The 14,218-nt window shown below is 37.2% G+C and overlaps 1 protein-coding gene across 7 annotated transcripts in view; it reads left to right on the top strand.

The window, feature by feature from the left end:
- Positions 1-14,218, top strand: part of COL19A1 (collagen type XIX alpha 1 chain) — a 189,253-nt gene that overhangs the window by 41,344 nt on the left and 133,691 nt on the right. For 5 of the 7 annotated variants that reach the window (XM_031552582.2, XM_019613184.2, XM_019613187.2 and 2 more), the window contains exon 10: positions 5,202-5,255. The exons of the other annotated variants lie outside the window; for them this stretch is intronic. In XM_031552582.2, coding sequence (XP_031408442.2) covers positions 5,202-5,255 — 54 coding nt within the window. The remainder of the gene's footprint in view (positions 1-5,201; positions 5,256-14,218) is intronic. 7 annotated transcript variants of the gene reach the window in all.

Genomic DNA, 14,218 nt, shown 5'->3' with positions numbered 1-14,218 from the left:
GAATAGCAGCAGTCAGTGGGCCCCATTGCAGGGATAACCAGCAAAACAGGGCTTTTAAGCCTCACTGCCAGGTCAGCACACATTCTATGAGGAATCTAGCTTCTATATCAATGCCAAGGAAACACTAGAGTGATGCCACAGAAAGAGAACATTCCCAGTTCATTCACAGAATTATTGAGGTTAGGATTTTGACATCACCTGGTTCAATATCTTTGCTCAAGCTACTCTTAGGGATTAATTTTCTTTCTTATCTTTGTCAGCATCTCTGAATTTGAGCTGATTCTACACATCAACAGAAAGTTCCTAAGTTGGCACTTTCCAAGTCCCAATACTTCTGTAACAATGTATAATCATGAGAACTTTTTATCTGTCTGTGCTTTTAATACTTTCTATTTTATGTAATTTCTTACAGGAACTACCTCTGATATTAATTACACAGGTAGCAGTTGTAGTATAAAGGTTCAATTCTTTATGTTACACCCTTTGCATTTCTCTATATCATTTTTGGAAGTAACTGTCTACAGTACACTGTCTACTGATAGCAACTCTCTGGGATCTGCAGTTATTTTTCCTGATAATGATATATATTTTCTTATCTGGATATTTTTGATGCTTCTGGCATGTATTCTTTATGCAGAGATGAAATCCAGGAAAGCTAATTTTCCTTCTCAAGTCTCATAAAACTTTGGCTAAGGAGTCTTTTCAGAACTGATATAGGCTCTTCATTTAATCTGAACTAATATATCCTTTTTGTTGACAAGAGCAATACTGTAGCATTATGTGCTCTAGGCTATGTTTGTATCATTCTTTCTATTAATTCAATGCAATTGCTTTTACTTGAGTAATAAAATCACAACCTGGTTAGATCAGAACACTGCTGAGAATATTTTCCTCCTTTCAAAATTTCCTATAGACTTTCTTTTCTAGATTCAGTATCAAAGTGTCATGTTAATTCCACTCCACGTCACAGTGTAAATGTATTTAAAATTATTTGGTCTGTTAAATTACAAATTTATATGTTTAAATAAAATGCTGTCTTAAAGCTTTTGGGTTTTTATGTGGGAAAGGGAAAGGACTGTAATTTGTTAATTATCTCTGTAATTCTCTCTTTTTGTTTTTTGTTTGTTTGTTTGTTTTTGCTATCTTTGCTGTACAAAACTCTACTCTAATATATGATAAAGGTACTGTATTTTCTGTTTGATACTAGCGTATGATTTTGAGTTCTACAATGGCAACACTGAATAATGGCTGAATGGCAGAAAGATGTAAAGATCAGGTGCTTTTGAAACTCTGAATCATCAATGTAATAAAATAATGACAATTTTAGTACTGCAGATGGCCTCAGATGCGCTGAATTAGTTCCACTTCAGATAGCTGACTGGTATCACTGGAAAGAGACTGTGATCTCTTTTTAAGAATTTGGCTTGGCTTGGCTTTGTGGAAGGCTAACAGAAACATTTGTGTGTGTGTTGGGCTGAGGTTGCTGAATTTCCACTGTCTGCTGGAGTTCACCAAAATAAACCCTGTCAAAAGTATAATAGCCGTCCTATTGTTTGTAAAATGTTACATTCTGGAAAATGTACTATGGCTTAAATATTTTATTCACTAAGTAACTTTGTGCTCTGCTGAAAAGAATTTTCAATGCTACTCTTAGCAGAAATTCTTAACAGTAGACTTACAGCTTACTGTACTACTCCTGAATTATTATGCATAGAGTGCTTCATAATCTATAATACTAGCATTACACTATTAGTTTGCATGGCTACCAGCCTGTATTTCTGTTAATTTTGGTAGTTCTAAGCAAATGTAAATTTTTGTTCTTTCTTAATAGTTTAGTTACATAAACTTATAAAGCTTAATTGCAGTGTGTTCGTATGTCCTTGCTAAGCCGTAAAAAGAGATTTATTTAGGGATAGATGTAGGCGTGGTAGTCTGGGACCCTGTTTTTAATTCTTATTTCTATATCTTTAGGATTTCTTATATGAGAAAGAGAAAATGATGCATGTTCACATGTAAAGGACTTCAGCATCTGCAGAAGCAAAAGAAAAGTCTATTATGTAAAAACAGGCCAAAAGCTCTTAGAAATGCATTTGCCCTTTTTTTTATTCTATCAGTCTGCTGTGTGAACTCTTTTGTTGGCAATACAACATGCAGTATGTGATCTTTAAACTCATAGAACAAAAGCATGAAAAACCAGAGTGTGATTATTAAAATCATGGTTATAAGATAGAGGCATATCTTAATAATCTAATTTGCCATGGAAAATAATTGTCTTCAAGGCAAGGAATCCATTTGAACTTAATGAAACAGAAATGTAAACATAGTGTGGTTAACTATACAGCTAAAGTCTTCTAGTCATGTACCAGGCAGTGTAATTTTTGCCTACACACTTATAAAAATACACCACTGAATGTTCTGGTTTCTTAAAATACTTGCAAGTGGCTTAAGGGAACAGAGTGTGAATAGATAAGGCAGTCACTCTGCTGATAAGCTAAGCTAACTAAGGACCAGTCCTGCTCCTAGCAACATACACATTCAACACCTTGTTCTACTTATGAGACAGAATAATTTAGCATACCTATATTAAGGACCACACCAATATTTGAAAAAAAATTGGATGTGAAAAATGTCTCGTATACTCCTCCATAACATGACTCTAACACGACTCTTTCTGATCAGTGTCTTCATATCAGACAGTGGAGTGGTGCTCTTCACCAGATTCAGCTCATATTTGGCAATCTCTGGGCTGCTATTATAAACAGAGGAGTTTTCAGTTGGGCTGCGCAGATGTAGTTGCTTTATGATGGTTTCTGTGAATAGATTTTAGAAATTTAAAATGGAAGACAAGGAATATAGAGAAATGTTTTGGGTAGTTGAGAAGTAACAACAATAGTTGTTCAGTGGTTCTAGGGCCCCAAAACAAGAAGGACATGGAGCTGTTGGAGCAAATCCAGAGGAGGGTCATAAGGATGATGAGAGGCTGGAGCACCTCCCCTGCAAGGACAGTCTGAGACAGCTGGGACTCTGCAGCCTGGAGAGGAGAAGGCTCTGGGGGGCCTTATAGCAGCCTTCCAGTAACTGAAGGGGGTCTACAGGAAAGCTGGGGAGGGAATTTTTATAAGGGCAGGTGTCGACAGGATGAGGACAAGAGGAAATGGTTTTAAAATGGAAGAGGGTAGATTTTGACTAGATATCAGGAAGAAATTCTTTACTGTGAGGGTGGTGAGACACTGGAATATGTTGCCCAGTGAGGTTGTGATTGCCCCCTCTCTGTAACCATTCAAGGCCAGGCTGGATGGGGCTTTGCGTAGAGCATCAGGGAGAGCTCATCTCTTCAGAATATGCTGTGCTGAGTCAGCAGCTGCTGAGGGCAGCCTGAAGGGAACAGTGAGGAAAATATGTATTATAAATCCTCCTTTTGACATGAAGTAAGCGGTTAATAATGGCTGGTCTGGGATGCAGCAAACAGTGTTGCTGCATGCTTTAGGGTTTTCTTGCCAATCTTGGTATTCCTTTCTTAACTTCAGAAAGGTTAAAATTCATAATTTTGTGAAAGAAGTACTACATTTACACTGAAAAGATGTACTGAATGTACTTACAGTATTCTCTCTTTGAGGCTTTCAGGTTTTTGTTTTTAGTAATTTTTTTTTTGTGTGTGTCTATGTAGTGGTGTTTTCTTTAATCTTTACAACAGTAGTTGTTCTGACAGTGTGTTCTAAGATACCTAGCTGATGTAATTATACCTACATTAATTAAAGTCACTTTAAACCTAATGGAGAGACATAGGTTGTCAGATAAGAAACAGTTGGGCACTTTACATAGTGATGGTCTCACAAAAAAATTTGGTCGACTGCTCTCCTTGCTCTCAGAAAAGAGACCAGGCTGCTAGGGTGTGGTTTACTTGTGAATTTTGGGAAAACTCTACATCCCATAACAATGAAACACTCGCACAGGTTGAACATACCAATAGGCTGCAAAGGGCACAGGACATCTGCTGTGGTCCAAAGCCTTTCTGTTGGTCTGCTGAATTAAGAATTCACTGTATGTGTATCCCATTTGTAAAGATAATGATAAAGTGATGTTTGTTGCTATGGAGTGTGTTTACTGATAAAGTTGACAAACTTATCCTAATACAAGTAAGTTTCTGCTCATGCTGAATATCAGAATTACAAGTTCCTAGGATCTCACTTTTTAAAAAATTTCTACATTTTGTTGGTTTAGAGGTTATGGGGCTTTATTCCTCAGCAGGAACTTCTAGGCTTTCAGTTTTGAATTTGACCACCCAACTTATTTCTGTAGCCTTTTATAAGAAGCAATTATTTATGTAATTATGACACTTGTCATTCTTCATGCACTCCTTTAACTCAAAGAAAAAATTAATATTAATCGTTTTCAAATCAGTGACATTCTTTTCACGAAGAGCTGGTTTACTGCAAAAAAAGACTGTAGTGTTTTCTGTTCACTAGAAAATTTTCATTTCTTGGTACAAGTAAACAAAGCTTACTTTTTTTTTTTAAATTATTTTTAGAATGAAAAACTATAGGGTTTCATTGCTCTATCATCCTCTATTTTCCACTTGACTTAGATTTTAAATTTCGTTGCCCTTATTCTTGACATTCTTGAGCAAAATTTATTTGTTCAGTGTTTTCTTCAATCATTTTTAAGATTCATTGTCCAATTTGCAGCTGCTAGAACCTTCTATACCTCTCCTGATCAGTCAAGAGAGTCTCTTAAAACTAACATTTTCTAACAGATTGCTTACAGTCTGGGTTTTGGTTTCTTTGAGACAGGGAAGGAGAATGTAACTGAGCTCAAAATGTCTTTTTAAAATATTGTGTGCACGTGACTTTTAGATCAAAGTATCTCCCTATTTCCATGTGCTTTCTCAGAGTTGAATGCACTCAGTCTAGTGAATTTGCGCCTGCCTAGCCTAAGTCTACTGTTACAATGAATTCCCTTGAAATCAGCAGAGTTAGTTTTTTTTTTTTTTCTAGAAACATACATTTGCAAGTATTTGTCTTAATTGATGTTGTAAGTATTTTAAAATGTACTTATTTTTTCTGATTTTAGTGTTACATCTATGGTATCTTCCTCTGCAATCATTATATTACAAAGTATGACATAACATGGCTGCAGTGGAAGGAGGTACTTTTCTGAGTCAGTGGTCTTTAAAACTTCTAAATGAATAATTTATTTTGTAGGGTGAAATGGGTGCAAAAGGACAGGATGGTGCTGCTGGTCTTCCTGGTGAAAAGGTATGTTTTTGTGTCTAAACATACAATTTGACTCACCGGAAAGTGTTCACTGTGACAGTGGCTCATCTGTAATTACTCACAGAAAAGTGAGGACAGAACATTTCTGTTTTTAGAAAACTAATTTCTGTCTTGTATGCTGCTATATTTTTGTTTTACACTGAAAAAGCAGCTCTAGCTAATAGTATTTTCTGCGGACGTGCTCATCTTTTTTCTAGAAAATGGGAAGGGGAATATACACAACTAAGGGAAACCTATCCAGCTGGCAGAGTAGGAAAGAGATGTTCTCTCATACCCAACATGCAGAGAGATGGAGAAGATAGGCCTGCTTCGCCTCTGAAAACACACAGCCCACAGCAGGTGGTGATACCAGGAGATGAACTTCCTCATAGCTGCCCCACAGTAGGGGTGTTTTCTTGCTGTCCAGGTATCATGGGGGACACCTGACCTAACCTGGTCCCCAACTCTTGCTGCTCTTCTCAGATAAGCCTGTCCTAAGCTTTTTTTAACACATCAGCCTTGGAGAGGAAGCAGATTAAAGCAGACTGACTGCTACCTGTGCTTCCTGACAATTTGTTGAACTGTGCAGGCTGTGGATGCCCAGAAAAGAGCTCTTGTGCTCAGCAGACTGCTTGATAGAGCTTTGAGATAAAGACCACTGACCTCCAAGCAGAGACTTAGGAGTAGCTGTGGCTAAAAAAGCTTATCAGCCTGCCTGCATATTCAAGAGGGTAAGTTTCATTTCAGGATGTTACCCATTCACTTTGTCTGATTTAAGGCAGCTACACAGATTTACTGACTTAAGAGCAAGCCCACTAGACTAACATTCTATCATCATGACAGCCCTCAAGAACAGTAAGGAAACAGTGTGCTGCTGGAGATGATAATGATTTGCCCTCTTGTGATTTTTTTGTTGTTGTTTTTGTTCCAGTTATTAACTGGAAGCCACTTAATATATAAATGAATGAAGTTTTCCAGAAAGGTGTTTTAGTTTATTGCACTGGTGGCTTTGTGTTTGTTTTGTTTGCTTGTTGGTTTTCCAGTGATATTAAACATCTTGATTAGCCTTGATTAGCTTTCATCCCTAGGTTCTGTCAATTTAGGCTCTCGTTTGTCATGAACTTCAAGTTTCTGTGGTTTCAGGGCTATAAACATATATTCCTCTTTAAGGCAGCTGTTGCCATGATAAGTCCAGTATTTCAACAATGCTCTTAATTTGGTTCATTTAGCCATTATTCAGTTTTCTAAGCACTCAAACAATTATGAGTTTCACCTCAACTGCGAGGTTTTGAATCTGTTAATGGTAAGATATAAAATTATGAAACTCTTTCACTTTTACTTTCATGGTTTTTTAAACTTTATTTTTGTTAAAAAATGAGAGCTAGATATATGATATTAGAAAAGAGATGAATTAGCATCAGCAGCAAATCCATTATTTAAGCATAGTAGAAAAGTGGAGAGCAGGCTGCAAAAATCTTCAAAAAACCTTGCAGTGTTGAGGAGTTACGTGTTGTCATAAAGCAGCACATAAAACTCAGTGAAATTATTAGTTAACTGATGGGGAGGAAAAACAATCCAAAATTTATGTATTTCATATTGGATGCTGGACTAACTTTTATTGGTCATGAAAATGATCTTGAAATTAGAGGTCAATGAAAACATAAGCTCACTGTTAAGTACTAGTCAAATAAACAAATCTAATTTAGTAAAGATTAGGAAGAGAGTGAGGAACAAAAAGAAAACATCTTAAATTCACTGCTATTAATAAAACCATGTACATAAATCTGTGCATACAGTTCTGGTCCTCATCTCTAAGTGGATTTAGTAGCCCTGGAAAGGTTTACAGGAGGCATCAAAAGTGATCAACAGCATTGGGTATCTTCCAATTAAGGCATGAGAATGATGACTTCAGTTTGAAAAAGGCACAATTGAGGTGAAATTTGCTGTGTTCAAAGCTCTGTAAAATTATGGGTGAAACAGAAAAGATTAATAGGTTGGTTTTTTTCATCCTCCTTCAGCATGAAAACTCGAACATTTAATTATTTGGTAGCAAGTTTGGAAAGGATAGAAAGGATTCTTCTTCATATAACACGATTAAAGTGGGAGCTCTGCAGCAGGACTGAAATCATTTGAAAGTCAATTAAAGTTGGTAAAATAAATATCCCCGGAGGGTGTCAAATAGACACTGCTACTTCTCTGAAAGTTCTAGGCTTCAAATTGCTGAAGTCTGGGAAACCCCCTGGAGAAGTTTCTATGTTGTTATACTTTTCTATAGGCTTCTGTTGTTGCCACAATTGTAGACACATACTTGAACAGAGAAACTTTTGATTTGATCCAGCTTAGACAGCTTTTATTTTACTGTGCTCCCTCATGTAAAATAGTGGGAAGGGATATTGTAAAACAGTAGATTGATTGTGATTGATCTGTAATGAAGTTGTGTTTTTTCTTTGTCTCTTTCCGTTGCTCCTTCTTTGGTGTCTTTCTTTAAAATTACCAAACAACATTGCTTTTGTAGTACAAGTTATTGCTGTGGTTTAACCTGGCAGGCACTTGGGCACCACAAAGTCATTCTCTCACTTCCCCTTCCCGGTAAGATGGGGCAGAGAACTGGGGGAAAAAAAAAAATAACAAACTAGAACTCATAGGTTGAGATTAAAACTATTTACTAAGACAGAAAAGGAAGGGAAAAAATAATAGTAATGGGTAATAGTAATATACATATACAAAACAAGTGATGTGCAGTGCAATTGCTCATCTCCTGACAGCTGATGCCCACCTAGTCCCCAACCAATAGCTACCTGCCCAGCCAGCTCCCTACAGCTTTTCAAGTTTTTTCACATGAAGTCATGTGAAATTTCCCTTTGCCCACCTTAGGTCAGCTGTCCTTGTTCTGCCCCCTCTCAACTTCTTGTGCCTCCTCATCCCCTCTTGCTGGCAAGACAGTACAAGAAGCTGAGAGGTTGAAGTATCCTTGGCTCTCTGAAGCCACTGCTCAGCAACAACTAAAATAATGTGTTATCAACTTTGTTTTTTTTCCTAAAGTCAAAACATAGCATTGTACCAGACACTGTGAAGAAAAATCAACTCTGTCCCAATGGAAATAAAACAGTTATTATTGCAGTTTCCATGGTTAATACTGTTTGGGTGTTTTGGCTTTTTTTCTTTCTTAGCACCTTATAGAGTCATTGTCAGGCCAAATCCAAAAGCTCCTGTTAGTTTACATGAGGCTCAGCACTGGGGTTGTGTTTAATATTGAGACAGTGTACTTTTCTTGAACAGTATGACACTTTGAATCCAGATTACAGTAAAGTTGTATTGTTGTTGCAAGTCAGAAATGAACTTCTGTGGAATCTGAAACTGACCAGGCCAAAAGCTGTTTAAAAATGTATTTATTTTGTACATGCATGGCTAGATAAAGAAACTGAGACACAGATGACCAGGTTATGCTAGCCTGAGTTGTGATCTCTGCACAGAATATAATACAGTATGTTATTATTAGCTCTGTCCTGGAGGTAGAATCACTTTATTTTCCTGATATTGTGCCTGGTGTTCACAAGCTCTCTTTCAGCTGGTATACTAAGAGCTTTTTGAATTTGTGTCTGTTATTTTTGAGCTCCTTTTTTTCTGGGATGTTCTAGATGCTAGGAATATATGTATACTCAAAAACACCTAAACAAAGTAAAGGAAGAAATATCCTCTGAGATTTCTGTCCAGAGGCATCTCCTATGTTTCTGTAAGTGGAGGTACAGATTTTGGAATGCTGAAGGAACATTCTCAGGAATTAGCACTGATTATCCTTTTTGTACATCCCTCAATATGTGTTTTTTTTATTGACAGAGGTGTAATTTTGTTTTACTATAGCCATTTGTATGTTTGAGGGGAAAAAAAGAAAAATTATACGGCTGTTTTATATTTAAATGCTGTTTGATGCTTCAGAGAGAAAAGGGCACTCAAAACTATCCAATTGCAATATTGCATTGTTCATACTTCTTTCCTAAAGGAAAGGTTCAGAGAATAAATACATGGCAGATCTTAATCTTGCTGCTTAATTCGTTTGTCCTATTTTGGAAATCTACCTTAGACTGATATAAACTGGAAGGCCTGTTTTGGTAGAAGTGATTAGCTCAAATTCACCCATCATAGTAGCACTGGCTAAAGTTAGTATAATTCGATGGACTTTATTACGTGCTAGGGAAATGCTCCATGGTCATATGCTGCACTTAAAAAAATCTACATTTGCAGATTTTCTAGGCAGTAAGACTTCCTTTGTATACATGTCCTGAACCTTAAAGGATCTGAGGCATGAAAATAGACTCATGTATCTTCAATCTCTCTTCTAATGCTGTGTTTGACTTTGTCATTTGTAAAACAGATTATAGCTGACAATAATTTGCAGGTGGCCCTTCAGACAACCAGAACAATTTCCTATTTGTCTGAACGCTGCGGTGGTTTTGAGGAAGTTGGAGTGGGTAATAATTGCAGATCTAACTGGCATAGACTGCTAGAAGGTTCTGCCATTTGAGAGGTTGGACCTGCTGGGGGTTAGCACAGAGAACAAAGTTTAAGTCTCGATGACTTCAGCATGGGGTAAGAATAACATTAACACCTCTTTTCTGAAGAAAACAGGTGTCTGTTCAGGCAATTCTGCAATTTTGCTGCTTTTCTGCTGTAGTTTTTTGTAAGCTGCCAAATTGAAAAGCAGGTTTCCCCTTGGCTGACAGCATCCCACACCAGAACTTGCCTGTCATGTCACCTGCCTTCAGGGTAGAAACAGTCAGCCTGACAGGAATGATGCCTAGCCTAGAGACTCAAAGATCAAATGAAATCCCTGGAGAGCCCTACCTTAGGCCCCCAAAATCACAACACAGTAGATCACAGACATCATAAATACGACTCACTCTTTGATGTGAAACTACCTCATTTCTTCTTCCCTGTCCATTTTTAGGGAACTTTCCGAGGATATATTCTTAAAATAGCAGCTCTTACTTATTGAGGGCAACAGAAGGAATTCTTAAAAGCATCAGGGGAGAGAGTTCTGTGGTGTTAGTTTACAATCCTAAAAAGTAAGAGGGCAATAGTCCTTCTATGGAAAATGGCTTAATTTGTAGGCTACCAGAAGGTATGGAATATGTTTCTGTGACCCCTTCCTGCTGCCAGGACTGATTTGATGCTTGGTCTCCTGGGGAAAATTCTTCAGTGGATCTGTCTAATCATGATATAAGAAGAAATGGATTGTAGTGGTAAATCAGAGTCACTGTGTGTGTGTGAAACTCTTATGCCTTGTCTGGTTTGAAGATGTTCAACAAAGTCTACAAACACATGTCAGGGAAGAAGTGTTAGAGTACTTTATTCTTTGGCAATTAGCAAATGAAATTTTCTTTGGATATAGTTCTGAAGCTATTAAGTACAATTGGATTGCAGCCAGAGTGCTGGCTCCATGACCTGAGTGTAAATGTTCTGAAGTTAAATCTGTCCCTGTGAGGTGATGGGAGTGCTCTAAGATGTTGCATGACAATTGTTTATGTGATTCACATCAGGTTCCACAAATTAAGCAGCCCAGGTCTAGCAGTTAGACTAACCTCATTAAAACAAGAAGTACTAGCTCTGCTGTTAAGAATGGTCTTTATGCACCATCTGTGTTTGCTGGGTTACACCACTGGTGTAATCTGAGCAATGCTGATGTGTTCTAGAAAATAATCCAATTAACAAGCAAACAAACAAAAAAAACCAAACTGGTTATTTTTCTAGTGTTCATGTCATACTGAAATTGTGAAAGAACTTTCCTGTTGGTGAGACCAACAGGCTTCACCTAAACTTCACTGAGGCTTTTTTCTTACCTACAAAAATATTGCATTTGGGCAGGATCTTTCCATAACATGTACTGGGGGATGGATAGAGATAGGCACGATAAACTTTACTGCTACACTTTTTTGTGTTGGAAAAGAACAGGTTTAGTCTCCCTCCACTTCCGTTTCAGCAGATGAGCAGACTGCACTGAGCACATTTGAGTGTGTTGAATCCTCCTTTTATCTTCTGTCATACATTTCGAAATAGTCTGATAACTTAAAGAGGTGTACGCTTTCAACCATGATCAGCAGATGAAGAAGTATTCAAGCCTTAAAAAAAAAAAAAAAAAAGGCAGTGAAGCAGTCCTGAGAGAGAGACTGCCACCATGAAGTGGAGTGTACTCTGAGACTTCCTTTGGGAAGTATGTATGTTATAGCTTCTGCTAGGCAAAAGGCTCTTAGACTTCTGAGAAGTGCTGATGGCAGCATGTCACAAAGGATTTAAACTGCTGAAGATGAGTAATTGGCTCTATTCTTGACCATTCCATATTTGCCTGTCTATTTCTATTATGAAAATACTTTTCCTTCTTTCTCAGACACTACATTCTGAAGAATAAAACTGAAGTATCCAAAAATGTAATTCAGGGCATTCAGATGACTTACCAAACCAATGTTTTTGTCTGCTCACCTTTTGCCAAGCTTCTATAGTAATTGCTTTTTTTTTTTTTTTTTTAATAGGTGTTGGTGATTTTATACCTATGTTTGTTAAACCACGTTTTTTGAAATACACATCACTCTGCTCATCTTTAACACCTGACATTTCAATGGCTTATCTTTATTTGTGTTGTTTCTTGTTATTGTAGTTGCTTGGTTTTGTTTGGTGGTTTTTCTTTGGCACTATTTTTTCCAATCTAGTTTATGAACAGACATTCTAAAATATTTAATATTTTGAGTAAGCTCTTCAAAATAGCTGGTTTTGCACACTAAGCCTGTAGAAGAAGTGAAATATTCAATATGCTGTGCCTTTGCTTCTGCACTGTGTGGGTACTCCCACAGTATACTAGTAAAATAAACAGTTTAGACAGACTAAAAGGAGAAAGAAATGCTTATATGAATAAAAACAATGTTTATCATCACACAACTTAGGTTTATATTCAAAGTCAGACCACAGAAAAGAACTAAAAGTACATTTCAAGAGCTTCACCAACTGTGTGAGAGTCATGAAGATGAGATTTGATTAACATGAAATAATGCAGTAGGTATCTTCAAAATAATTGTTCTCTTTTTTTTTATGCTTGCATGTATTTGTGATGATGACCAACAGTAATATGCAAACTTACATATTTTATGAGCTAGAAGACAACAGGACTAGAACATATAATGTTTGCAATTTTTTTTCTCATTTAATGGATTTGCGTGTTTATGATTTCAGTTTTCTCAAGTTCACTAACAGTGTGCTATCTTCAGTTTTAACTGAACCTGAAATGAAACACTGATCATTTCATTCCTGTCATTTTTTTTAAATCTTTTTGTAATAATTGTTTGAACATCCTTTTGGAGCATGTTAATAAGGGCATTTTACAAAATGCCTCTTGTACACTGGACACTTGTTAAATGTACATCCAAATCAAATTCTCTCATCATGAAGATCCATGTGCTGTGACCTGTATTTGACCTGTGTTTCCCATTGTTCCACCTAGATTCTGTCCAGAATTTTCCAAGGCTTTTGACTTTGTAAAAGAGTCATGGATATGATGCCTTTTCAGCATATGCTCCCAGAGCATCTCACTCATGCAAGCATGCAAATCTAAAGAGACATTGGTGTTGAGCATTCAGTAAAACAATCTTTTCCTTGCAGCTGTCTTGAAAGATCTCTAGACAGAGTGTCTTCCACGGTTCACGTGCTATATAGATTCTTGACCAAGGTTAGGATATTTCCAAAGTAGCTTGTCAGCATCCCTGGGAAAGCTTACAGTCGTACTCAATTTGTCTCTCAGTTATTCAGTGTCATCTAATTTCTAAGCTTCTTTTGGTGCTGATCAGTTAATTTTTCAATCAGATGTGGTGATAAATTTTACCACTTAGCCTTTGAAAAATCCTTTATTCCGCAGTCTCCAACAGAGAGTGAAGAGTATTATATACCTACTATAGAAAGCAGTTTCTGAAAACAGGAACATTTTCAAAATAGGAGGAGTTTCACGAGCTCTAATACATAAAGCTGAAACAATGTTTAGATAGAAAACAAGATGGCAATTTTATAAAATGAGATAACAGGGAAATGTTTAAAAAAAGAAAAAAAAGAAACTTTATTATCACCATATTAAAGCTTTGAGTTTTGAGAGCTGCTGGCCACCAGAAAGCAGGCCACTGAATCTCATCTATTGCAACAACAAATTTAGTATGTGTTCCTTTTGTGATTTCAGTGATATCTTTGTCTATATTTAATGCACACCTGATTTTAAGACATGAACATATGTGAAAAGAGTAGCTCTCTATAGATATCCGATGCATGAATAGGTTCTCTAAAAATCACACTTCATTGTATTTTCCAGAATTTGTTTCATTGCTTCAGTGTCTGTGTTTCTTTCTTGCCTGCTCTGCTCTCTCTTTAACATTACAAGGATGTGTTTTGAATAGCCTTTGATCATAAATTTGATTCCAGAGCGCTGTCTGCTGTGCTGACTGATTTTGCCTTATTAGGTGATTTTTGCAGTTCCCAGCTCCAGGAACTGTTGAGCTCCCTGGTTTTTTAGTTGCTGCAGTTTAGAGGCAGCGGCACGGCCTGGTTCTTGGTGGAGGGTGCGGCTTCCCTGCTTACTCAATTGCTGCTTCCATTTTGGATGGAACAGTGCTAGAGACTGTACTCAGGTTGCACCCTTGGTAAGCACAAACTTCATTTATCACTGAAGAATCGTTTCTTGAGGAGAAATGTGCTTTGGTCCATTAGCTAAGCCTTCTGCCCTCTATCTTCTGCCCTCTCACAGTTTCTCCTAGAATTAGGCTGGTCTCAGTAGGACAAAAGTACAAATGTACTTTGGAAACCAGATGCTTATGCTTGCGTTGCTTAGCATCAAAGCGATAGGCCCACGTCATGTGGTGAGATAAGAGGATAGGGGTGAGGGGGCCCTCTGATATTTGAAGGGAAATGATTATAACCAGAGAAATGTGGCCAGCTGCATG

This window comes from Meleagris gallopavo, chromosome 2 (genome assembly GCF_905368555.1).
Source record: "Meleagris gallopavo chromosome 2, MGAL_WU_HG_1.1, whole genome shotgun sequence".
NCBI classification, from domain to species: domain Eukaryota; kingdom Metazoa; phylum Chordata; class Aves; order Galliformes; family Phasianidae; genus Meleagris; species Meleagris gallopavo.
The sequence above is the reverse complement of the archived record's forward strand: the minus strand, read 5'-3'. Positions and strand labels throughout refer to the sequence as shown.